The 24,236-nt window shown below is 42.4% G+C and overlaps 1 protein-coding gene across 1 annotated transcript; it reads right to left on the bottom strand.

Annotated features, from left to right (window-relative positions):
• Positions 1-3,870: 3,870 nt before the first annotated feature.
• LOC103299813 (alcohol dehydrogenase E chain) lies at positions 3,871-23,527 on the bottom strand. Its single transcript, XM_054727206.1, has 9 exons — positions 23,452-23,527; positions 20,615-20,716; positions 18,294-18,432; positions 15,414-15,501; positions 15,098-15,317; positions 12,511-12,771; positions 8,713-8,848; positions 7,179-7,317; positions 3,871-4,555 (listed from the first exon to the last, which is right to left on the bottom strand). The coding sequence occupies exons 1-9, from the start codon at positions 23,467-23,469 to the stop codon at positions 4,531-4,533; spliced, it is 1,128 nt and encodes a 375-aa protein (XP_054583181.1). The 5' UTR covers positions 23,470-23,527; the 3' UTR covers positions 3,871-4,530.
• Positions 23,528-24,236: the final 709 nt, after the last annotated feature.

The following is a 24,236-nucleotide window of genomic DNA, read 5'->3' as shown; positions in this document are numbered from 1 at the left end:
GCCAGACACCTGAGAAGACGAGGGACTCTTGTCACAAAGCCTATTTCTACATCTCAGAGCAGACAGTTTTTATAAGGAGGAAGAGGGAAAGAAGAATAAAGAGGTCAAGGGGAGGCAGTTGAAAAGTTTCCTATGTGCACACCAGTACAGTCCATTAGGATAAGATCTCAAAAGCTGGTCAAGTGATGGTCTGGGTACATCATCCAGGCCTTTGTCACCCAGTTGTATGGTTCAAGGTCAGCAAATTTCCCAGAACTGGGATGACTGATGGTCAGAGTCTGTATCTTCTGAAGTTAGTTCCTAGGATTCTTTTAAAAAAATTGTATTGTTGAAACTATATCAGATGTCCCCATTGACACTCCCACCCATATCCCACTCCTTCTGCTACCCCAGGACTTCACTTCACTGTTGTCCAAGGGTTATGCATGTATGCGTATAAGTTCTTTGGTTGATCTTTTCATGCCCCCCTCCTTCCTTCCCTCTGAGATTCTTATATAATCATGTTGTTTATCTACAAGCTAAATATAAGTCAGAGTCAGCATTTATAGAAACAATGTCAAATGAAGGGTATGGTGGGTTACAATTCCTCACTGTTACACTTTGAAATATGAAATTAGCTGTGGAATATTTATTTATTACTTAAATTAAGAATGAACTAAAATTATTTTTGTTTCAAAACTATAGTAATGACTCACCCTTAAGGCAATTATATATCTGCAAAAACACTGTGAATGATTGATTTCTGGGTGAGTGGTAGTGTATAAACAACATATTTATATAACTACTAGGAGCCCAGTGTGCGAAATCGCGCAGCGCTGTCCACGCCCTGCCTTGATGCCCAAACCTGTCCACAGAGCTCCAGCATGCCTGGCCCAGCCACCAAACTCTCTGGCCTTCTCTGACTGCTTCAAGCCCTGCCCTCAGTTCCTCGGGTCACCTCAGGCTGGTCCCACCTTCTCTGGGTGCCTCCCCACTTCTGCCCTGTCTCTGGAGCAACATGGCGACTCCACCCCATTATGGCACCAGAGGAGAGTGTGGAAGCCTCCTGCCTGCTGCACTGTGCTCCTTCCCCTGGCAGGTGGGCCGCAGAGCACTCAGAGTGTGAGCAGTGGGTGGCGAAGGACTGGTGAGGGGGGGGGCGCTATGGGCTCTCACCCCTGCCTTCCCTGGCACAGGATGGTCCTGTCTCCTCTGGGCGCCTTCCTGCTTCTGCCCTGTCTCCAGAGCAATGCTCCAGCTAATATGCTAATAGTCTGGTCGTTACCCATTACAGCGTCACAACCATTAGCATATTAGCCCTTTATTAGTATAGATTATTTGGCAATCTCTCTGAACTTGCTTTCTCTCATAATAAATATATCTACTGACTTCTTTGTTGACACACCAGATACTTCAAAGAGCAAGCCTAAACTAGGAAACCAGATGCTTTCTCCCTCTGGTTATCCTCTCTCCTGAGTTAGCATTGTTCGGGAGTAATGAAGCAACTTCTGGTTCTCTTGATGATTGTGATAGGGCTGTGCAGATGGGCTTCCAGACACTGGGTCCTGAGTGAAAGGAGCTAACCAAGTCCACACATCTGACCATTAATCTCATCTGAATAGTGTTTGGCCTCCACTGTAGTGCTCCCATCTACTTTTATTCTTGTCCCACTAAAATTGGTTTCTCTTCTTTTGCAATGGCCCATTTCATGAAAATTGCTAGGTATTTGATAGATAAATAGAATTTAATGTACTTCAATAAAATTGTTACTTTAGAATCTTTTGAAAAAAACATATTGAGGTTATTTGTGCAACAATTATTTATCAGAATTAAGCAGTCAGTTATCTAAGAATTAATTATTAAATATAGGCTTCCTCTCATTTGAACTTCTGATTTTCTAATGATTCTGTCAAAATGACTTTCTAATCTTAGAGCATCTTGTGTGATTTATAAAGCAACAAAGGGTTAATTCAAAGTTGAATTTTTGTTTATTTACTATTTCTGGAGAACCTAAGACATTGTATTAGCGTGATTAGTTAAACCATCGACATGAAATTCTTTTTCTTCAAACTGAAAATTTTCTTCATTTTGATTAAACTTTTTGCAGTTGGTTAAAGTGAGTATAAGGTATGTGTATTTACAGTTACATTTTTTTCAAAAAAGACCAACAAACTAATATGGAATTTTTTAAAATATTTTTTTATTGATTTTAGAGAGAGGAACGAAGAGGGAGAGAGAGAGAAACATTGATGAAAGAGAAACTTCTATTAGTTGCCTACTGCATGCTCCTTACTGGGGATCGGTGCCAAAACCTGGGCATGTGCCCTGACCAGGAATCAAACCAGCAACCTCTTGGTGCACAGGCCAATGCTCAACTAACTGAGCCACACAGGCCAGGGCAAATTGGAAATTCTTGATTCTAGAGTCAGAATTTTCATTGCTAGAGGCCAGCAGGGCACTGGGTCCATGTGCCCCTTACAGGCTTATCAGGATACCAACAATCTGGAGTCCCATTTTTATATGTTGAGTTCAGCTGTCTCCTTCCCCACCAATGTCAATGCATACAGAGAGCCAGTGTACAAAAAGCACCCACCCTCAGCCTCTCCACACACCCCATGGAGGGGGACTGTGCCACTGACAAGCCCACCTACATCCTGCTCTCCACTTGCTCCCCACAACCTGGGCGGTAGGAACAATGAAGCTGGGTGTAGGCCTTTGTGCAACCAGCAGAATATTATCCTCACTATTGTGACATGGGCATTTAGAACCATCATCTTTTTCTCTGGCTCTCACCTCATCAGCACCAAAATAAAAACATTGGAACATCCAGCCGCATGGACCCAAAGGGACATTCTACAGCTGCCTGGACCCTTAATATCTCCTTCAGCCTCTTACAAAACAATTGTACTATCCCCTGCATTTTCATGGCACTTCATAGTTGAGAAATATCTCTAATTAGCATCATCTCATCTAAGCTTTCTGAAGTTGCAATGGGATAGTGAATAATTTTTCAAAATAAAGGGTGCAGCCCTGACCAATTTGGCTCAGTGGATAGAGCATTGGCCTATGGACTGAGGGGTCCCAGGTTTGATTCCAGTCAAGGGCATGTACCTTGTGTGCGGGCACATCCCCAGTAGGGTGCGTGCAGGAGGCGGCTGATCGATGTTTCTCTCTCATTGATGTTTCTCACTCTCTATCCCTCTCCTTTCCTCTCTGTAAAAAATCAATAAAATATATTAAAAAAAATAAAGGGTGCAATGGGCTCAGAGAGGTTGAGTAAGTTACAGGAGGTCACAGAGAAATGGAGATAGCTTGTCCTTGTCTGGAGTCCTTTCCACAATACTAAACAAATTATAGACACAGAAACAAATACACTTTTGGAGAAAGCTAAAACTCCTTACAAGAATAAGCTTTCAATTACACATTTAGAGAAAAAGCCAAAATGCAAATCTTCCCCTGATTGTGAGGAAGCATTAACAAACGTACCACAGGCTTTCACATATTTAAAAACATTAAACTAATTCCAGGGTTATGAGCTTGATTTAAGACATGGTAGTTAATAGAAAAGTTCTAGATAGAAAATAATTTTTGCAAAATTGTACATCTCTATATATACACACATTTAGAAAACATATTGCTGTTGATGTTTGTGCCATTCCTTGGTTACCACTTTACATGCTGTGTCCACACCTGCTTCATCCATATACTTTAAGCCACCATATTTTTAATTACCTATGACTCTTTTTCAGTTAATTATAATAAGTAAAATGGTTTAACCAATGAAGCACTTTCAGGAGTAAAAATTCCATATTTTAAAAATATGTTTCCAGGAATAGTTCAGTTTTCTCATTTAATATCAGAACCTCACATTTATCACAGGTAGCATGAAATTGTTTTTATTTAGAAGAACAATTATATATTAAGAGCAAAGAGTATAAAATCAATAAATACACCCCCCGGTATCATATAAAATGTGTGTGCCACATTTCCCTAAGAAATTTCCTGCATTTACACATGCTGGTCCATATTCACTTACAAGTCTAAGTGTACCCTTTCCTGGAAGTTTTTACCTTCGGGCTTTGGTAAATTTCATAGAAAGGAAAATACAGGCAGTGGAAGTAGAGGCAGAAGTAGCAGACTTCAAGCACAAGAGCCCATCAAGTATATGCTGGGGGCAAGTAAAATGAGGACCTCTTCCACTGGGCTTCAGTGACTAAGGGTGGCAAAGGTACAAAAAGTGCAAGAAGTCAAAGAAATCCTTTTCCTCAATGGGAAAGACGACACCTTGCAACATGAGTGGAGTGATTAAGAAGAAATGTTTATTGGATTCAATTACTCAGCTGATGGCTCATCTAACTTTCACTTGGATTTTAAAAATATGCCTGAAAATGGTTTTCACATAATTTTTTGTTTCTTGTTTTCCATGGAAACCTCCCGTGTGTAATTTATTGACTGCATCTCTGAAGAAAATAATTATTGATGTTGTTTGTCTGATGTGCCAGATGATGAAGGAGCCAGAAGATAGCTGCAAGTGAAGGCCTTTGTATGGCCTCAAAATGTCAGGACGGTGCGGATACTGAAACACAAAATAAAAGATATTAATTATTTTAATATTTATGTAGTTCACACTCTTCCATGGAAGAGTCCAAGGGACATTTGTTGTGTCTCAGTGAACAGTGTCTGTGTTTCTTGCCTCTCCCTTCCTGTCCCTATGCACTCAAGTCAAAGACAGTTCACCTTTTCCGGGTTTGGTCTTGGGTTTTCTCCAACCTTAAACAAACCTGAACATGGCTGTCATTTAGGCTCTATAATGAACTAGAGGCCCGGTGCACAAATTTGTGCATGGGTAGGGTCCTGAGAAGGGTGGGGGCCCAGGACACGATCGGCCCTCCGGGCAGGCAGTGGGGTGCCCTTGCGGGCCCGGTATCTGGATCCGTCCTGCTGACGTTTGTGCAGGTTGTCGGGAGCCACCTGGCAGCCACTTTTATAGCCTGTCTTCCCTGCGAAGCGTCTAGGGAGGGGAAGCAGCCACGGTGCCTGAAGCGGACTTCCAGGGGACCGGTGGCACCGACAGAATTGTGCTGGTGGCGCTGGTCCATCGGTGTCTGGCCCGTTCTTCGGAGATTGGACCTGCAGGACTGCTGAGGGAGTGGCTGCCGCCAGTCCAGTGAGCCACCAGGATGGGTCTGTCAGCAGAGCGGTGCTCCCGCTGTGGGAGGGTACTGACCACCAGGGGGAAGTTCCTACGTTGAGCGTCTGCCCCCTGGTGGTCAGTGTGCATCATAGTAACTGGTCGTTCTGATCGTTCTGGGCGTTCCAGCCACTCGGTCGTTTGGTTGTTTGGTCGCTTAGGCTTTTATGTATATAGATTAGGATTCTCAAAAAACATTTTTAGAGTCTACATGCCTGGCATAATAATGAATTGAAAACAACAATGGGTAATGAGTTCTTGCTATTTGTCACATACTCCATAGATGTTCCTTGTGCATTTTATCACTTAAACTCAACAATGCTATGAGGCAGGCTTTAAAGATTAGAGATTAAAAATTCTGAGGCTTAGAGATATTTGTAACTTGCTCTAGGTCACATATCTAGTGCAAATTGCTGCGATTTAAACCCTAATACAAAATTGCACAAATTTCAAGATGACAAGTAACCTGCCTGAAGGAAGCAATGATCCTACCTAATAAAAGAGTAATATGCTAATTGACTGTACCTTCTCTATGCCCACAGCCAATCAAGGCGCTATGCAAATTAGCCCAGCAAAGATGGTGGCTCCCACGCGCTGCCCTGCCCCCCATTGCTGAGGGACCCGGGTGATGGGGGGACCTGATCGGTCGCTGCCGGGACCCGATCGGTCGCCGGGGAAACCGATCAGTCACCCAGGTGATGGGAGGACCCGATCGGTTGCCGCTGCCACTCCGATCGATGGCCGCTGAGGGACCTGGGCAGTGGAGATGCCCAGATCGCAGATGGCAGCGCGGGGCCAGGCAGCGCCCGCCCCATGTCGCTGCCGGGGTTCAAGCCCCGACCCTGAAAGAAGGCGGAAGGTGGTGGCCAGAGCCAAGGCCTGGGTCCCTGGTGCCAGAGGAAAACTGGTGCCGGCGGAAAACTGGTGCAGGCAGCCAGGTGAAGGAAGGTCTATTGCATGAATTTTCATGCAACGGGCCTCTAGTGTAATAATAAATGATGAAGATTTAATAGAGCTCTGATAAAGTGGTGCTTAAGGAGCCTTAGTAAGAAGATAAAGCTAGAGAGACTCCATTCTTTGGAAGATCAGATTTATAACATTTACACTGCAACTCATGTCCTTTCTTAAAAATATCTTCTGTTGGATAAATACTTTTAGAAAAACATGTTCATGCCTTTAAAAATTATTTATATGATATATCATATTATATTAATATTTAATACTAGAGGCCCGATGAATGAAGATTTGTGCAAGAATGGGCCTTCCTTCCCCTGGCTGCCAGCACCGCCTTAGCTCAGGCTGGAGCCACCTTTCTGCCTTTCCACACTGCCCAGAGGCCTGGAAAGGCTAGGGCGGGGCAGTGCAGAACGCCTACATTGTTGCCATGGCAATGACGCCAGCGTCCCACCCCCAGGCGTTATGCACCTGTGTATGCAAATTAACCCAATATCTTTGTTGGGTTAATTTGCATACTCACTCCTCATTGGTGGTGGGTGTCACAAAGGTACAGTCAATTTGCCTCTTTCTCTTTTATTAGTGTAGATAACTACAACAATTACATTAAATGTTACATTATATTAAAACAATCCCAATGTAGCTCCACCTAATCCTATATATAATTTGCATTTACAGCCATTAATGTCAACCTTTTAGCTGACCAGGCAGAGGCTGCAGTGACTTCATGTTATGTGTATGACTGTGGGACTCTTGATTCTTTTCCTTAGTAAGGGTGAGTGTTCTTTTGTATATAAAGATGAGTGGCTTCGATCATTTAGATTCACTGTAACCAACATATGTAATTTCATTTCAGCAGAACTGGAAAGCAAAACAACTGTTCCTAGCTTCTCACAATATGATCTTAAATGTCTACATGCAAAGACTGAACTAGTAATGGAAAACCAAGGCACTCCAATGTTTTTCTCATACTTTCACCTCTTTTCTCTGTTAACCAACCTTCTCCTCCCCCCACCCCCCGCCCCAACACCATAAAAGGAAACTTAAAAACTACCTCTTTCCAGTGCGAAGCAGGTCAAATGCTTCATTAATTTTTTCAAAAGGTAAAACATGGGTTATTAATGGATCCAGTGAAAACTTCTTAGCCATAAACTCAGTCACAAGTCTGGGGACAGAATCTTTACTCTTAAAGCCTGAAAAGAACATGACATCATTGTTAGATGCAGCCAGGGGTAAGAGAACTGGAGAGGAGACTTTCTGAATAGAATTAAAATGGAAGTTCTACTGCTACTCACTTCTACTCACACTACTATTACTGAGGTCAATGAGAGACTGAGTGCTTCAATATCCTCTTGCAGTGGTTAGACTTTTTTTTTGTTGTTGTTACTGAAAAAAATCTGACTAGCTAAACTAGGGTCCTTGGTTACTAGCTCTCTCACAGAGACATTATTGTGTGCATGGTTATTCCCGAAGTCAAAAAGCAAAATGTGCAACTGTCTAGATTTGGGCAATGAGAGTAAACATGAATTATTGCTATGGATTTCCTGGGTCCTACTAGGTATACTCTATGCCTTGTGCAGTCACATGTATAAAGAGAAGTGGTGCTGAAAGACCCTAGTTTATGGGGACACCAGAAAAGCCTGTCTTGGGAATGTGTGTATTAGTTCTACTTCTACTTAATTTGGAGCTTATAGATACAAATGACTTAATTTATTTTAATCACATTGCTTTTTAAAATTCACCTTGGCACTTGATAAAGGGAAGAAATCCTACATAATAAAAGCCTAATATGTAAGTGTCCGGTTGTCTGATGACTGGTCAACTGTTCAACCAATCAAAGCATAATATGCTAATGATATGCTAAGGCCACTCAATACTCACGATGACGAACACTGACCACCAGGGGGCAGATAGTCGACTGGTTGACCAGTCGCTATGACATGCACTGACCACCAGGAGGTTGGCTCTCTGACTGGTATGGTTAGCTTGCTGCTGGGGTCTGATCCAGACTGAGCAAGACAGGACAAACATGCTGTGGAGCCCTCCTGTGGTCTGTTCCTGGCTGGCCAACCTCCCGTGTCCCTCCCCAGCCAGTGATCATTGCAACTGGGTGAGACAGCTGGACAAGCCCTGGAGCCCTACTGTGGGTGGTCTCTCCCTGGCCCTAATTGTGCACTGGTGGGGTCCCTTGTCCTGGCCTGCAGCCTCTCGCAATCCGAGACCCCTTGGGGGATGTCAGGGATGTCTGAGAGCCAGTTTCAGCCCAATTCCGCAGGCCACTCCCCTTGGGAGGGCGCCAGACACAGGGCTCACGGCTGGTGAGCAGCACAAGCCTCTCCCGATTGGACTGATTGGGCACAGTGGGGCCGGGAGCCGCAGGTAGGATACTTCAAAGAGCAAGCCTAGACGTTGGACTGCAGGTTTTGAGTACTAGCAGGTTGGACTGCAGGCGGCGTTGGACTGCAGGTTTCGGCCTGATCCCTGCAGGCCACACAGAGGGAACCCACCCATGTACAAATTCATGCACCAGGCCTCTAATCGAATGATAAAGGTTAATAAAAATTAATCCCTCAAGCCTAAATACATACCACCAAAAATTGCTCCTTTCCAGGTACGCCCACTCAATAGCAGCATGGGGTTCATGGAGAGATTTTGGGAATCAGGAGGTACTCCTACAATGACGCTTACGCCATATGCCTCTTGACAGCTTGCCAAGGCAGCCTCCTGGAATAAAATTAATATTTGGCATCATGAGTCCTCACTCATGATACACGGAATCATGTAATATTGATTTAGCTAGATTGCACACATGTGGAGGGAAGAGATTATGCTTATGGCTTCTTCAATCCCTGAAGCCCAGAAGAGTGCTTTAGAATATGCCCATAAAACACTTTTTGAATGAGACAATGGATGAATGAATTTGTGTACACTTAATTCTTCCTGAATAATGTAATGAAGAGACAAACATCATTGCAAACATATCTACTTAAAGTCTGATTCCACAAATACAAGTAATGTTTGTCATCACAAGACTCTCAGGCAAAAATTGAGTTGGTTTACTCATTTTTATTTGTTTATCAAATAGATATTTTGAACTCAGTACTTTAAATCAGGTGTTTTGATGATGAACAATATATAAGGTCAATGATATCATCACAATTTCTCTCTTGTCCATTTGATGGTCCCTTTTTCATGGTTCCTTATATTACTGTTCATTTCTAATATGGACACTTTTTCTGTATTTTTTTCAGCTTTGCTGAGGTATAATTGCCAAATAAAAATTGTATAAATGTAGGTTATACAATGTTATTTTTAGGGGCTACAATATGATGATTTAATATACATATACAACATGAAATCGTTATCATACTCTAATTGACACATCCATTACCTCACATGGTTACCTTTTTCTTTTCTATAGTAAGAACACTTAAGATCTATTCTCTTTGCAAACTTGAAGAGTAGAATACAGTATTACTGACTATAATCACTATGCTGTACATTGCATCCTGGCTTTACCCATCTTATAACTGAAAGTTTGTACCCTTTTACCATCATCTACTCATTTCCTACCCAACCCCAGCCCTGGCATCCACCATTGTACTCCGTGGTTCTAAGACTTCAACTTTATTCCACATATAAAGGAGATCATAAAGTATTTGTCTGTCTCTGTGTGGCTTATTTTACTTAGCGTAATGTCCCCAGATTTACTTATGATGTTGCAAATGGCAGGATTTTCCTCTTTTTATGGCTGAATAATAAGCCACCATGTACATATCACCATTTCTTTATTCATTCATCAGTTGACAGGCACTGAGGTTGTTTTCACATTTTGACTATTGTGAATCCGCTGCAGTAAACATCGGGGTGCAGATACCTATTCGAGGTAGTGATTCCGTTTTCTTGGGGTGTATACCTAGAAGTGGGGTTACTAGAACATATGGTAGTTTTATTTTTAGTTTTCTAAGGACCCTCTATTCTGCTTTTCAGAATGCTGACCCACTTCACATTCCCACTAACAGTGCACAAGGGTTGCCTTGTCTCCACACCCCTGCCAACACCATTTCTTGACCCTTTGATAGCAGCCATCCTACCAGGCGTGGTGCGGTATTGTCTCTGCAGTTGTGATTGGCACTGGCCTGGTGATTCACGACGGTGAGCACTTTTTAACATACCCGCTGGACTGAAATGAACATGTTTTAAATGGGCTTTTACCTCCCAAAAATGTATATTGGTTTTACTTTAAACTATTCCTATAATTCTGGAACTCCAAATGAAAGCCTTCCTCTTCCAGTCAGGGTTTTAAACATGTGTAGTAGGACTCTTTGTCAGGATCCCCCAGCAATGTATACTGATTAGTCCTTTGATTTTGGAGGATGACATCTGGAAAACCAGGTGACCTTGGGACATGGGGTTACCAGACATTTGGTGCCTTCAAATAAAGTAACAATCAATCCACGTGAGGACTTGGAAGGCATTTAGCTGGAGAGGTCTTCCTCCTGGTAATAGGTCATGTGTGTAAGTATTTGAAAGCAATTTCTGCATGCTGTGGAGATGATGGAAGCACTGCATCACTGAGAACATTGTTTCCCATCAGTAGCACCAGATAACATTTATTAGGAGCTTTCCACTGGACAGGGGGCACTGTGCTAGTATTTTACGTGCATTGTCTCATGTAACCCATCGCTATGAGATACGTATTTCTTAAACTGTTTGGTGAAACAATCTGTTGACTTTTAAAAGTATTCAGTCTAATCCATAGATTTGGTGCTTAATATGTGTGTGCCAGGCATGGTGCTGTATGCTGTGGTAAAATGGGGCATGTTTTCTGTTAATAAAATGATACTTGTCTTAAATTGCTCACTATTTCTTTTGAGCAAATTGTGGTTTATGAAAAAAAACAGAAGTCATTAAACATAAAAATTATTACACCATTTTGTTTAAAAATTAGTGTTATTTATATTTACTTGATTTGAATATTATAACTAAAAATTAACAAAGTAAATTTTAAATGGCCTAATACTCTAAAAGGGAAGTATTACTTGAGCTAGGATGGCATAACTGATGGAATGAAACATCTAATCTAATAATAGAAAAATATGCAAATTGACCATACCTCCGACACACCCAGAAGCCACGCCCACAAGCCACGCCCACCACCCAATCAGAGTGAGTATGCAAATTAACCCAAACCAAGATGGCTACAGCCACAGAGAGCAAGGTTTCCTAGGTAATGGAGGAAGCCAAGCTTTCTGCCAGCCGTTGCAGGCCTAAGCCTCCGCTCAAGCTACAAAGTTTCAATTATAGAAGGTAAACAAATTCAAACAAATGGCGGCAGAATGGAGCTTGAGAGAGCAGGCCCGGGTTGCCGCCGGCAACAGGGGAAGCAAAGCTTTCCGCACACCCTGGCTGGGCCCACCTGCTTAAGGCAACAAAGTTTCAATTATAACCCCAACACAAATGGCTACGGGCCTCGGAGGGAGCCCCAGGCTTGGCCCTGCTCCAGGCTACAAAGTTTCAATTGTAGAAGGAAAATAAATTCCAGATAACAGGGCCTCTGCTTGTGTTGCCAGGGGGCGTGGCCTGCCTGCAAACCACCACAGGCCCCTCGCTCAGGCTGCCCCCGCCCCAAGGGAACCCCACCCTGATCAGGGACACCCTTCAGGGCAAACTAGCTGGCCCCCACCCCTGTACCAGGCCTCTATCCTATCTAATAAAAGAGTAATATACAGATTGATCATCACTGCAACACACAATATAGCTGCCCCCATGTGATCAAAGATCTGCCCCCATGTGGACACAAGATGGCCACCACAAGATGGCCAGCAGGAGAGGGCAGTTGGAAGGCACCTGGCCTGCAAGGGAGGGCAGTTGAGAGGGACCAAGCCTGCAAGGGAGGGAAGTTGGAGGTGATCAACCCTGCAGGAGAGGGCAGTTAGGGGTGACCAGGCCGGCAGAGGAGGGAAGTTGGGGGCAAACAGGCTGGCAGCAGAGTGGTTAGGGGGTGATCAGGCTGGCAGGCAGAAGCGGTTAGGGCCAATCAGGAAGGCAGGCAGGCAAGCAGTTGGGAGCCAGCAGTCCTGGATTGTGAGAGGGATGTCCGACTGCCCGTTTAGGCCCGATCTCAGGCGGACATCCCTTGAGGGGTCCGAGATTGGAGAGGGTACAGGCTGGGCTGAGGGACAACCCCCCTCCGTGCACTAATTTCGTGCACCGGGCCTCTAGTTTCTTATAATAATAAATAATCCAGGCATTAAATAGGAGGTGAAAAAAATCACTATTCATAGTTTGAAAAATATTCTGTATGTATAATATTTATATTCTGCTGCCTAAATCTCCAGAATGCAGAAACACGTATTTCAAGGCATCCCATGGTACGTACATACCATGGTGTCAAGCCGACCAATGACTTCAAAGGAAAAATCCACACCTCCACCGCTCATTTCCTTCAGCACCTCGTGGATGGGTTTCTTGAAGTCCTGTGGGCTGATGCACTCAGTGGCACCCACTTGCTTTGCCTTCTCAAATTTGTCTTTGTTGATGTCCACCGCAATGATCCTGGCTGCGCCAGCCGCTTTGCAGCCCATGACAACAGACAGACCAACTCCTCCAAGGCCAAACACCGCACAGGTGGAGCCTGGGGTCACCTGTGTTTCAGAAAATGCAAAAACAGATTAAGTAATGATTGTTGGAAAGTACCTAAGCTGTATAAAGTGTCCTGTCTTATCCACTATCAGTACTATTCACACTCTTATGTCCAACTTGCTGTTTTAACCCGTTTTGCCTTCAGTTGCTTCATATTTAAATTGAGGGGTTTGAACTAGATCAGTGTTTCTCAAACTTTGCCAGACATTAGATCCCCCTAGGGAGCTTTAAAACCTCTCAATGGCCAGATCACAGCCCATAACAGTTACATCAGAATCTCTGCAGGTGGGCCTGGTTCCCAGGTGATTCCAATGGAGGCTGGCCTGCGGGGATTGGGCTGAAACTGGCAGTCCAACCTCCCCTGAAGGGTCCCGGAGTGCGAGAGGGCACTCTGCAAAGTTGCTGTCGCTCGACAGCTCCTGCGTTGTGTCTGCCCCCTGGTGGTCATTGAGCGTCATAGCTACCAGTCAGACGGTCGAATGGTCGGACAGTTGCTTATGCTTTTATATATAGACTAGAGGCCCGGTGCACGACATTCATGCACTCGGAGGGCGGGGTCCCTCAGCCCGGCCTGCGCCCTTTCACAGTCAGCAACCCAGGCATGGGCCGTCAGCCCGGCTTATGGCTCAGGGGTGCTCCCCCTGTGGGAGCACACTGACTACCAGGGATCAGCTTCTGCATTGAGTGTCTGCCCCATGGTGGTCAGTGTGCATCATAGTGACTGTTCATTCCGCTGTTGATTTGCATATTACTCTTTTATTATATAGGACTAGAGGCCTGGTGCACAAAATTCATGCACTGGGAGGGGGGGTTGTCCCTCAGCCCAGCCTGCACCCTCTCCAATCTGGGACCCCTCGAGGGCTGTACGACTGCCCATTTTGGCCCGATCCCATGGGTCGGGCCTAAACCGGCAGTTGGACATACCTCTCACAATACGGGACTGCTGGCTCGCAACCGCTTGCCTGCCTGCCTGCCTTATTGCACCTAACCACTCCCCTGCCAGCCTGATTGACGCCTAACTGCTCCCCTGCTGGCCCGATTGCCCCTAACTCCCCTCCCCTGCCAGCCTCGTCCCCCCCAACTGCCCTCCCCTGCAGGCCTGGTTGCCCCTAACTGCCCTCCCCTGCTGGCCTGGTCACCTCCAACTGCCTTCCCCTGCAGGCCTGGTCACCTCCAACTGCTCTCCTCTGCTGGCCTGGTTACCCCTAACTGCCCTTCCCTGCAGGCCTGGTCGCCTCCAACTGCCCTCCTCTGCTGGCCTGGTCACCCCTAACTGCTCTCCCTTGCAGGCCTGGTCCCTCCCAACTGCCCTCCCCTGCTGGCCTGATCGCCCACAACTACCCTCCCCTGCTAGCCATCTTGTGGTGGCCATCTTGTGTCCACATGGGGGTGGCCATCTTTGACCATGTGGGGGCGGCCATCTTGTGTGTTGGAATGATCATCAATTTGCATATTACCTCTTTATTATATATGATGGTTTAAGATGCAGTAGGAGAAAGGCATGCTAGTTGCACCATAAGATTTTGGGCAAGTAGCATTATGGATCTGGGCCTACTAGATTTCCAACCTTTTGTGAAGAGGGGCCTTTAAACAATTTCTCCTTCAAATCTACCACCTCTGAAGTGTGTGTGTGTGTGTGTGCGTGTGTGTGTGTGTGTTCATGGCAGTGGAGGAGATGAAGCAGTGAGATCCCCTAATGAGTGCAATAAATGCATAATGCATAATGCATCACCATAGCTTCCTTGCTTTCCTCATAGGGTTCCACAGGGCAGGTATGTTGGTGATTCTTGGTCTGGAGGTGTATCAGGTAAGGCTTTGGAATCTACTGCTGATCCTAATTCTGGGAGTAGAGGGTCCATGGACTAGATGTTCCTCAAAGGTAACTCTTTCATTTCATTTCCTTTTGCTGCCTCAGGACCTAGAGGGACCTACTGTGCCTGGTGCATGTTTGTGCTGACTCACTGTAGAATGAATGACTAAATAAGGTCCTAGCTCTAAAATTTAGTAATCCCATAAAGAACAAATATAGAAAAACAATGATTGAAAATGGCACCTGTACTTTTTCTTCACTAGTTATCAACAGCTTTTTCACTTTTTATAAACAGATTAAATTTCTAACTTATGCTCTTAATTTTTTCCGAGAGCATTTTCTACTCATAATCGACACTATATTCTATGGAGTATATCAATGTTATTGTGGTAGTGGGAAGGGGGGAAATCTACCAGTAAATCTATGAAGAATGACCTCTGACTCTTGTGAGCAATCACTTCCCTTTTTGTTTCTGACAGCCCGAGTGCGACTGGTTTATCATCTGTTGTCATTCCTACCTTGGCAACTTTCACTGCAGACCCGTAGCCAGTTGTGAATCCACAGCCAATGAGACAGACTTTCTCTAGTGGTGAGGCTGCATCAATTTTGGCCACTGAGATCTCGTCCACCACTGTGTACTGGGTGAAGGTGCTGGTGCCAAGGAAGTGGTTGATGGGCTTCCCTCTGCAGGTGAACCTGCTAGTACCATCCTGCATGGTCCCGCGAGGCATGCTCAGACTGGCCATTGTAACACACAGACACACAAGGGCTTGAGACATGTGCATAACAGTGTGTAAATTCATTGGCTGTGTAAGGAGAGTAAGGGAAACTTACTCATTTTTCACGCAGAAGTTGCCATCCGGATGTTTACAAACATTGCATTTTCCACACTGGGGAGTAAAGAGTGGGATGACTTTATCACCTGGCGGGGGATAAAGCAGATTCTTATTAAATGTCTACCCAGGGATTAACAGAGCAAGCACTTAAAGCTACGGGTATGTATTAGAGGCAGCCGTCTTTGAATAGTCTCTCAGAAACAGGATCCAGGCACCATGATGCTGTTGGTCATTGCCTGGCAGCGTTGTTACTGGTTTGGGTTTGTATGTGCCTGAAGATTGCCGAAGAGGACATGTGACTGTGGGAACAAACATGGATTTTAAAGTATTTCCACTGCATTAATGGTTATCTTTTATTCCGTGCCCTTTCTCTTGGTGATTTTGATCTCACTTAACTTAATAATTAAATCTCAAATGTACTCACTGTAAGTATATATATAAATTTTAGTTATGAGAGGCTGCCATGGGATCACTAGATGTTAGGGACAGCTAGTATTTTGTAATAGTTTGGGATACAGTAAAAATGAGAATTTTGACAACCATTCATGGCTTTTCAAAGTGACTGCTTATCCAGGGGTCCTCAAACTTTTTAAACAGGGGGCCAGTTCACTGTCCCTCAGACTGTTGGAGGGCCGGACTATAGTTTAAAAAAAAAACTATGAACAAATTCCTATGCACACTGCACATATCTTATTTTGAAGTAAAAAAACAAAACGGCAAAAACACCCGCATGTGGCCCGCGGGCTGTAGTTTGAGGACACCTGGCTTATGCCCTGGCTGGTTTAGCTCAATGGATATAGCGTTGACGTGTAGACTAAAGGGTCCCAGGTTCAGGCACATGCCCTGGTTGCTGACTCAATCCCCAGTGGGGAGTGTGCAGGAGGCAGCCAATCAAAATTGATGTTTCTATCTCTCTCTCCCCCTTCCTTCCTTTCTGAAATTAATAAAAATATATTTTAATGCCAAGGCCGGTTTGGCTCAGTGGATAGAGCGTCGGCCTGTGGACTGAAGGGTCCCAGGTTCGATTCCGGTCAAGGGCATGTACCTTGGTTGCGGGCACATCCCTGGTGGGGGGTGTGCAGGAGGCAGCTGATGGATGTTTCTCTCTCATTGATGTTTCTAGCTCTCTATCCCTCTCCTTTCCTCTCTGTAAGAAATCAATAAAATATATTTAAAAAAATATATATATATATATATATTAAAAATTAAGACACAAAGTGACTGGTTATTTTTACTATAAAATGAGTTTCTATTTTTTTTTTTTAATTTTAGTTTTCTTAAAGAAAAAATAAGAATGTGACAAAAAAGAATTAAAGAAATTACTTTGAAATCTCAACCCTCAATAATGAGTTAGGCACTTTCTTTTAGAATGAGAACTGATTTTTACATGTTTTTAGCTGATAACTTAATTTGTGAATTATTTATTTTGCCTGCTATGGTGGAGGGAGCCAGGGAGAAAGTAAGTGTCATTTATTGTTAATTTAGTTGTAAGTAAAGGAAATACTAAGAGCTGAAACTCAAACCAGATCATATATTTTAATATTTTCTCTCAACAATTTAAATATGTATTTGGCAATGGGGGAGGTCAAATCTACTGGCTAAAGTTATTTTTTTTTAGAATTCAACATTATTTTTATTTTCAACTAGCTATTCTACATATCCACAAAACCTACAAAAATTGTTAGGCCATAACACTTAATAGATAAACTTTATATGGAGATTATAGCATGAACATTTTATATTTATTCACTCTTTACCACTAAAAATATTTATGTACTAGAGGCCCGGTGCACAAAATTTGTGCACAGGATGGGGGTTTCCCTCAGACCGGCCTGTACCCTCTCCAATCTGGGACCCCTGGGGGATGTCTGACTGCCGGGTTAGGCCCGATCCTGCAGTCGGACATCCCTCTCACAATCTGAGACAGCTTGCTCCTAAACGCTTGCCTGTCTGCCTGATTGCCCCTAACCACTTCTGCCTGCCAGCCTGATTGCCCACTAACCGCTCCCCTGCCAGCATGATTGATGCCTAACTGCTCCCCTGCCAGCCTGATCACCCCCAACTGCCCTCCCCTGCTGGCCATTTTGTGGCGGCCATCTTGTGATGGCCATCTTGTGATGTCGTGAGGGTGTCGCGCGAGGGCGTGAGGACCACCTATGCTTTTATTAGTATAGATATTAATGCACAATACAATTAAGACAAAATAAATGTTAAGGATAAACTAGTACCCTGTAACCAGTCATATTTAGCCATTGTTAAATGTAGTAAAACAGATATTACTTATTGCAGGGCCTTCTGCCAGTTCTCTCTCTTCCTTCTAATTAGTTTGTTTCATTCATTCTGTGTTCAAGAAGGGTGGACAAACTGGAAGGGAAAACCAGTGAATGGGTTCCACTTCCCACCTAGAGGAGATCATGTTGATTCAGTCAGCGCCTCAGGGTCCCCATCCTGGGAAGTCAGCACTGAACAGTTCCCATACACTGACCTACGGGCTCAGGACACAGACTCAGATGTTTTTCCTGTGTCCCATTTGTAGTTCTTTTTGTAGCACTGAGAGAAGACAGTGCTCAGCAACACTGAAATGCAAGTTATTTGATTATGAACTCAGGCAGTAGTTCCCTTTTGATCCTCATGTATCCCAAGGATCTAACCTGGTGCCTGACATATAGCAGGTACTCAACAAATTCTTGCTGAAAGAGAGAACACAGGAGTGCATGAATGCATACATGTCTGAGGCAGGAAGGGGGCAGAAAAGGAGGCCTCTGTTCAAACCCTGGCTCTGCTGCTGCCCTAGGCAAGGTCTTGAATCTCTCATTGCTTCAGTTTTGTCCTCCAGGCTGGGTGATCTTGGGGTCCTGAACAGTACCCTCTCCTATACCTGGCTTTACTGTAGTCACCCCTTCTCCAATGCTCTCCACAATGCCGGCTGCCTCATGGCCTACAATCACAGGAAGAGGTGTGACGAAGGCTCCACTAACCACATGGTCATCTGACCGACAGACTCCTGTGGCTGCCACCTACAGGGTAAAGGGAAGATAATTAGGTTCAGAAAAATTGTGACCCTCACATGGACTTCACATGCCCAATTTCCTGAAGTTGGACTTTTGAAGAGTTTTCAAGGATTTTGCTAATAATCTCTACTTTTCCCAAATATACAAGATCCTGTTTCTCAAGATTACTCAGTTAAAAACCCTCTGATTCTTTACTCCCTTGCCTTAGGTAAACCAGAGTAATCTATGAAATAATTATTTTTCAAATATTTAAGTCTTATGTAATAAACAAGAATGTATCCTTTTTTATAGAAGTAGAAACTACAGATTAGCACCAAGAAAATTAAGTCAGTTAAGTTCCACTGGGTAATGCTAATTGATTTTGAAATCTTGATATATACATATATATATATATGTATATATATATATTCTTTTGCACTTTTTCCTGTATAAACACATCATTTTTAAAATTTTATTCTTGTGAAAGAATTTTAATCTAAAATGGAGCTGAAGAATATAAAGACGGAAGTCTCATGTATGTGCCATCAGGAAAACAAACACAAGGACTGAGTAATCAATTTTCTGTAAATGCCAGATTTACAGAAAACTGATAATATTAGAATTTTCCTATATGATAAAGAGTTGGTCAGGAGTTGCCTCATATTAACCTTTGGGAAATGTTGAACTAAAATGACTCTGATAGGATTAATCTCACAAAATAAGCTGAATTGAGCTTTGTTTGTATGACTGGATTGGTTTTTTTCTCCACGAGAAATTTCCAACACTTGTGTCCATTTGTTTTTGTTTCAAAGATGAAAAAAATGTTTAATGAAATCAAAACAAAAGAATACATGGCTCCAATATTATCATCAGATTAAGAAAAATTCAAGGCTCAAAGTAATTAAATGATACAAAAAGAGTATTATATAATGATAAAAAATACAATTATTTTAATATATATATACAATATAATAAAGAGGTAATATGCAAATTGACCATCACTTTAACACACAAGATGGCGGCCCCCATGTGGTCAAAGATGGCCCCCCCATGTGGACACAAGATGGCCATGACAAGATGGCCAGCAGGGGAGGGCAGTTGTGGACAATCAGGCCAGTAGGGGAGGGCAGTTAGGGGTGACCGGGCTAGCAGAGGAGGGCAGTTGGGGGTGACCAGGCCTGCAGGGGAGGGCAGTTGGGGGCGACCAGGCCTGCAGGGGCGGGAAGTTGGGGGGGAACCAGGCCTGCAGGGGAGGGCAGTTGGAGGCGACCAGGTCAGCAGGGGAGGGTAGTTAGGGGCAATTGGGCCAGCAGGAGAGCAGTTAGGTATCGATCAGGCTGGCAAGGAGTGGTTAGGGGTTGATCAGGCTGGCAGGCAGAAGTGGTTAGGGGCAATCAGGCAGGAAGGCAGGTGAATGGTTGGGAGCCAGCAGTCCTGGATTGTGAGAGGGGTCCCAGATTGGAGAAGGTGCAGGCTAGTCTGAGGGACACCCACCCCCTACACCCCATGCATGAATTTCATGCACTGGGCCTCTCTCTCTCTCTCTCTCTCTCTCTCTCTCTCTCTCTCTCTCTATATATATATATATATATATATATATATATATATATATTATTACACATTTTAACAGACTATAACTAAACTCTCCCCTCTGTAAATTTCCTGCCCATAAGTACAGCCTACCCCCAACCCTCCATGGACTGGCTTATAGCTTGCTACAATTTGCATGTTCCAAATAGCAACTACTCTTTTATTCTTGAATAAATTCATCTTTTTTACCGACTCAGTTTACCTCTTTATTGAGGTTGACATTAGGATTATATTGTACATACTGTCTGTTCCATTTTTAAAAGTTTAGCAATTTGTATTTTTATCTTTCCTTCACAAGAAATATAATTCCACTGTTTGGATTACTAGGGCACTTACCTAGGTTTCCTGGTTCTATCCTTGGTTAGGGCATGTACAGGAGGCAAGGCAACCAATTGATCTCTCTCTTTCTCTCTCTCTCTCTCTCTCTCTCTCTCTCTCTCTCTCTCTCTCTCTCTTTCCGTTTTCCTCTCTCTCTAATCAACGGACAAACAAACAAACATATCCTTGCATGAGGATTAAAAATAAAGACTTCTTAATAAACTTTTTGTTATTTCCATTTGTACTATTCTCTGAATTTTCTTATACCTAAAATTCAAAAGACATGAAAAAAGTGTTTCACCTTTATACGAACTTCATGAGCCTTAGGCGGTGCTACCTCCACCTCCTCAATGGAAAAGGGTTTCTTTATCTCCCATAGCACAGCTGCTTTGCATTTTATTACCTGGAAATTGAACAGAAAAATGATACACATGCTTACCCACTCCTGAAGTCAGGGATTGTGACTTTCATATTTTTATGTGCAACATCTAGCCCCATGTCTGGAATCTAATAAATGTTATATAGAAATGGAAAACTTCTGATTTGCAAAGAGAATGAAAATACCTTTTTAAGAAGTGTAAAGTAATAACATAAGGAAATATAAATAGAACTAATTATAATGAAGCATTGAGATAAAATGGAATATATTCTTTTAGGTCATTCTTATGTGTTTTTTTTTCCCCCAAGGGTTGTTTATTTGTGATATTTCCTAATGTAGTCAGTCCTGAAATTGGCTGTGTTCCCACAAATGTTGGCTTGTAATGAAGTTTTAAATCACAATTATTTCACTGCTAGAATCACTTGTCTGATCACATAAAAATCTCTTGCTCTCTTGCTTAATTCTCTTCTTAAGCCCCAAAGAATCCAACTTTATGATTCCAGTGCACACTTGCCTCCCTGCATAGGTGACTTCCCTTTCTCCTTGCCTGTCCTCCTCCCATTTTCTCTCCCCACTACTTCTGTGTGCTACTAGTTTGCATGACTCATTTGAAAGTGAGCTTTGGCAGCTCGGTTTTCTTCTCTAACTTATGTGTAGCTATTTTTTCCAGATTAGATGCGAGCCAGAAATCACAGAGGTTACAGCTGCACACACACACACACACACACACACACACACACACACACACTTACCCACATATTCATACATATATTTAAAAGTGGGATAACTGTGCGTTTGACTTTTTAATCCAGCATAGTTTACCCATAGATGTTCCTTAAAATTAAAGTTGAACACTTATTTTTAGTACTTGAGAATGTAATATAAAACCTGTCTTTATTGTTACAAGCTTATACATTTGAGATCTTTTTTCTAGATAGAAAATTATGTAATAATTTTAATTATGAATTTTAAACTCACAATTGTAAATATAATTTTAAAAGTCAATTGAAAATTAATTGACTTTTGCAAATTAATTTTCATTATTTATATGTCAAGTTCTCCCACTTTGCCGAGTGTTTGTCATGATCAATATCACAATAAATATGAGAGTACTTAGAAATAATACACTAATAGTACATAGGTCCTGATTATCAGGTGTTCATTTAATGGGCAGGCACACTGTGGCTAATGCTGAATGAGTTACAACTTGATCTTTAAAGCCCACAGGACAGAATTAGTAAGTTATTGGTCTATTTTACAGATGGCAAAGTTGAGGCTCAATTGACTTAGTATCTGACTGAGTAATTTTTGCAGAGTCACAAAGTTTGCTATCCAGAGAATTAAGATCAATCCAACTTTATCTTTTCACCAATCTATGGTAGTAAAAGATTAACCAAAGTTTAAATAACAACAACATTAGTAGCAGTTACTAACATTTGTTGAATTATTTCTATGTACTAGGCCCTGTCCTAAGTGCTAAGGAGTATTAATTTATTACATTCTCACAACTATCTTATGAAGCAGGTGTTATTATGATTGCTGTTTTGCATTTGAGGAAAATATAATGCAGGAAGAATAAACAGGAGAAGTGTTACCACAAAGCTGAAAGCTATGGATGTTGCCCCGGAGGGGGAAGAACTGATTGCTTAGCACTTGCTGTTTTCACGAATACATTTGGTTTACCCATTTGCTCTCTGAACTCATTATTTCTTTCAAGCTGAATTTTGACAGATTTATTTTTAATTTTTCCTAACTTTCTTCATTTGGAATGCAATTTGCCATCACAAAGGTTAATCAGTAACAAATGAAAATAGAATTGAAATGAAAAAACTGACAATTGGCTCCCTTCAGATTTCCAACAAATCATATTGACATATAGGCCTGTTGTATAACACAGTGTGTGTGTGTGTGTGTGTGTAGAAATCTCAGAAACTTTCAATTGTGTTATCATAGCAAAATATTAGAGTGTGTGGTCCACTCCTAACACAACAAATATATTGGACATTTTTTGGGGACTGAGCTGTTAAACAATGTGAATTGATTATATTGAATGATCACATGCATTTCTCTGCACTTGTAAGCACATTGAAGAGGTTAAAAGATCTACAGAAGACCTAAAATCAAATATTCCTGTTCCTACTACTAATAAATGATTCAAACTATATCAGTATTAACTTTTTATAAAATCATGTTGACTTTTGTATGGAGAAGATATTTTTCTATAATATTTCTATGGAAAATTTCCTGGATTGAGCCATCATAGGATCCTTTAAAATTAGAATTTGCATGTTGATGTTGGCTTGCTTAACCTTGATGATTCTAATGCTTTGAGATCAATAAAACTTATGTCAGACTTAACTTTCCTCCTGTGTTCATAAAAACAAAAATATGATTACAAAAAAATAATGTTTAAGTTATGGCTTCTTAATATAAAGTTAAATTATTGATTAAAAATATCTCTAACTGTAGATTTTCAAATTATTCATGATTGGCTGTAACTACTACCTATTTATCTAATATGCAAAATAAAGGCTTTAATAGGTACAGAAGCCGTACATTCTTTTAAAGATATTTATCAACAGCCTATTTAAATTCTGGTTCAATATACATTGCATAACAAAGCATATATTCTGTTATGTTTCAGTTTATATGGTTTCTAATTTAGATATAAATTTTAAATTATTCATCAAATGCTATTTCTTTGTGTGTATTATCTAATGAGAATATATTTTCAAAAGTAAATAAAAATATATGCTTACTTTTCCTGCTGTGCTCATGTTTCTGTTCTCTCTGCAGGCCAGGAGGCGGATGGATTCTGGCAGACCCTTTCCTGCTCGATTACATGAAGCAGATATGTTGCACAGATATTTTATTTGCTTGAGCAACACCCAGTTCCACACACGTGATCTGCTGTCTTTAAGACACACCCATAACTTTATTCTCAAACCATGTCATATTAGAAAGAAAGGGGCACTAAGCCAGTCCTCAGACCTGGACTTTGTAATATGCCAATTACAGGTCACAGCTTGATTTCTTTAGTTAAATATTTCTCTCTATATAAACTTAATCTCTCTCCCACGTTTTTCTGGATTCCACATTTAATCTCTCTCAGTCCCCTATTTCCCATTCGTGTGAACTAAGCTGCAACGTCTAATCCTCATGCTGCAGTTAAAAAGGAGCAGTAAGGAAGCAGCACAAATGACATAGGACAGAGAGAAGTACAAGCCAGAGGAATGTGTTTGCCCCAGCACCCTCCTCCTCTTCATAGCAGAGATGGCAGCACCAGTCAGTCACAGAAAAGGGGCTCATGACCCTGGCATTTCTGCTCTCCTCAATACCTAGCAGCACTGACTGAGCTCCTCCCTGTTCCAGGCATTCAGTAGGGTCCACTGGGGTGGCAAGGAGGGATAAGTGATGGCCTCTACCTCTGCCTAGAGACATATGGGGAAATGCTTATGACATGGCCTTGGATTCAAGGCAGACCCTATCTTTACTAGCTGCGTGAATTTGCTCTTATTTGTAAAATAATAGAATAATAGTACCA

Source organism: Eptesicus fuscus, chromosome 2 (assembly GCF_027574615.1).
Source record: "Eptesicus fuscus isolate TK198812 chromosome 2, DD_ASM_mEF_20220401, whole genome shotgun sequence".
NCBI classification, from domain to species: domain Eukaryota; kingdom Metazoa; phylum Chordata; class Mammalia; order Chiroptera; family Vespertilionidae; genus Eptesicus; species Eptesicus fuscus.
This window is presented reverse-complemented; position numbering and strand designations above follow the sequence as displayed.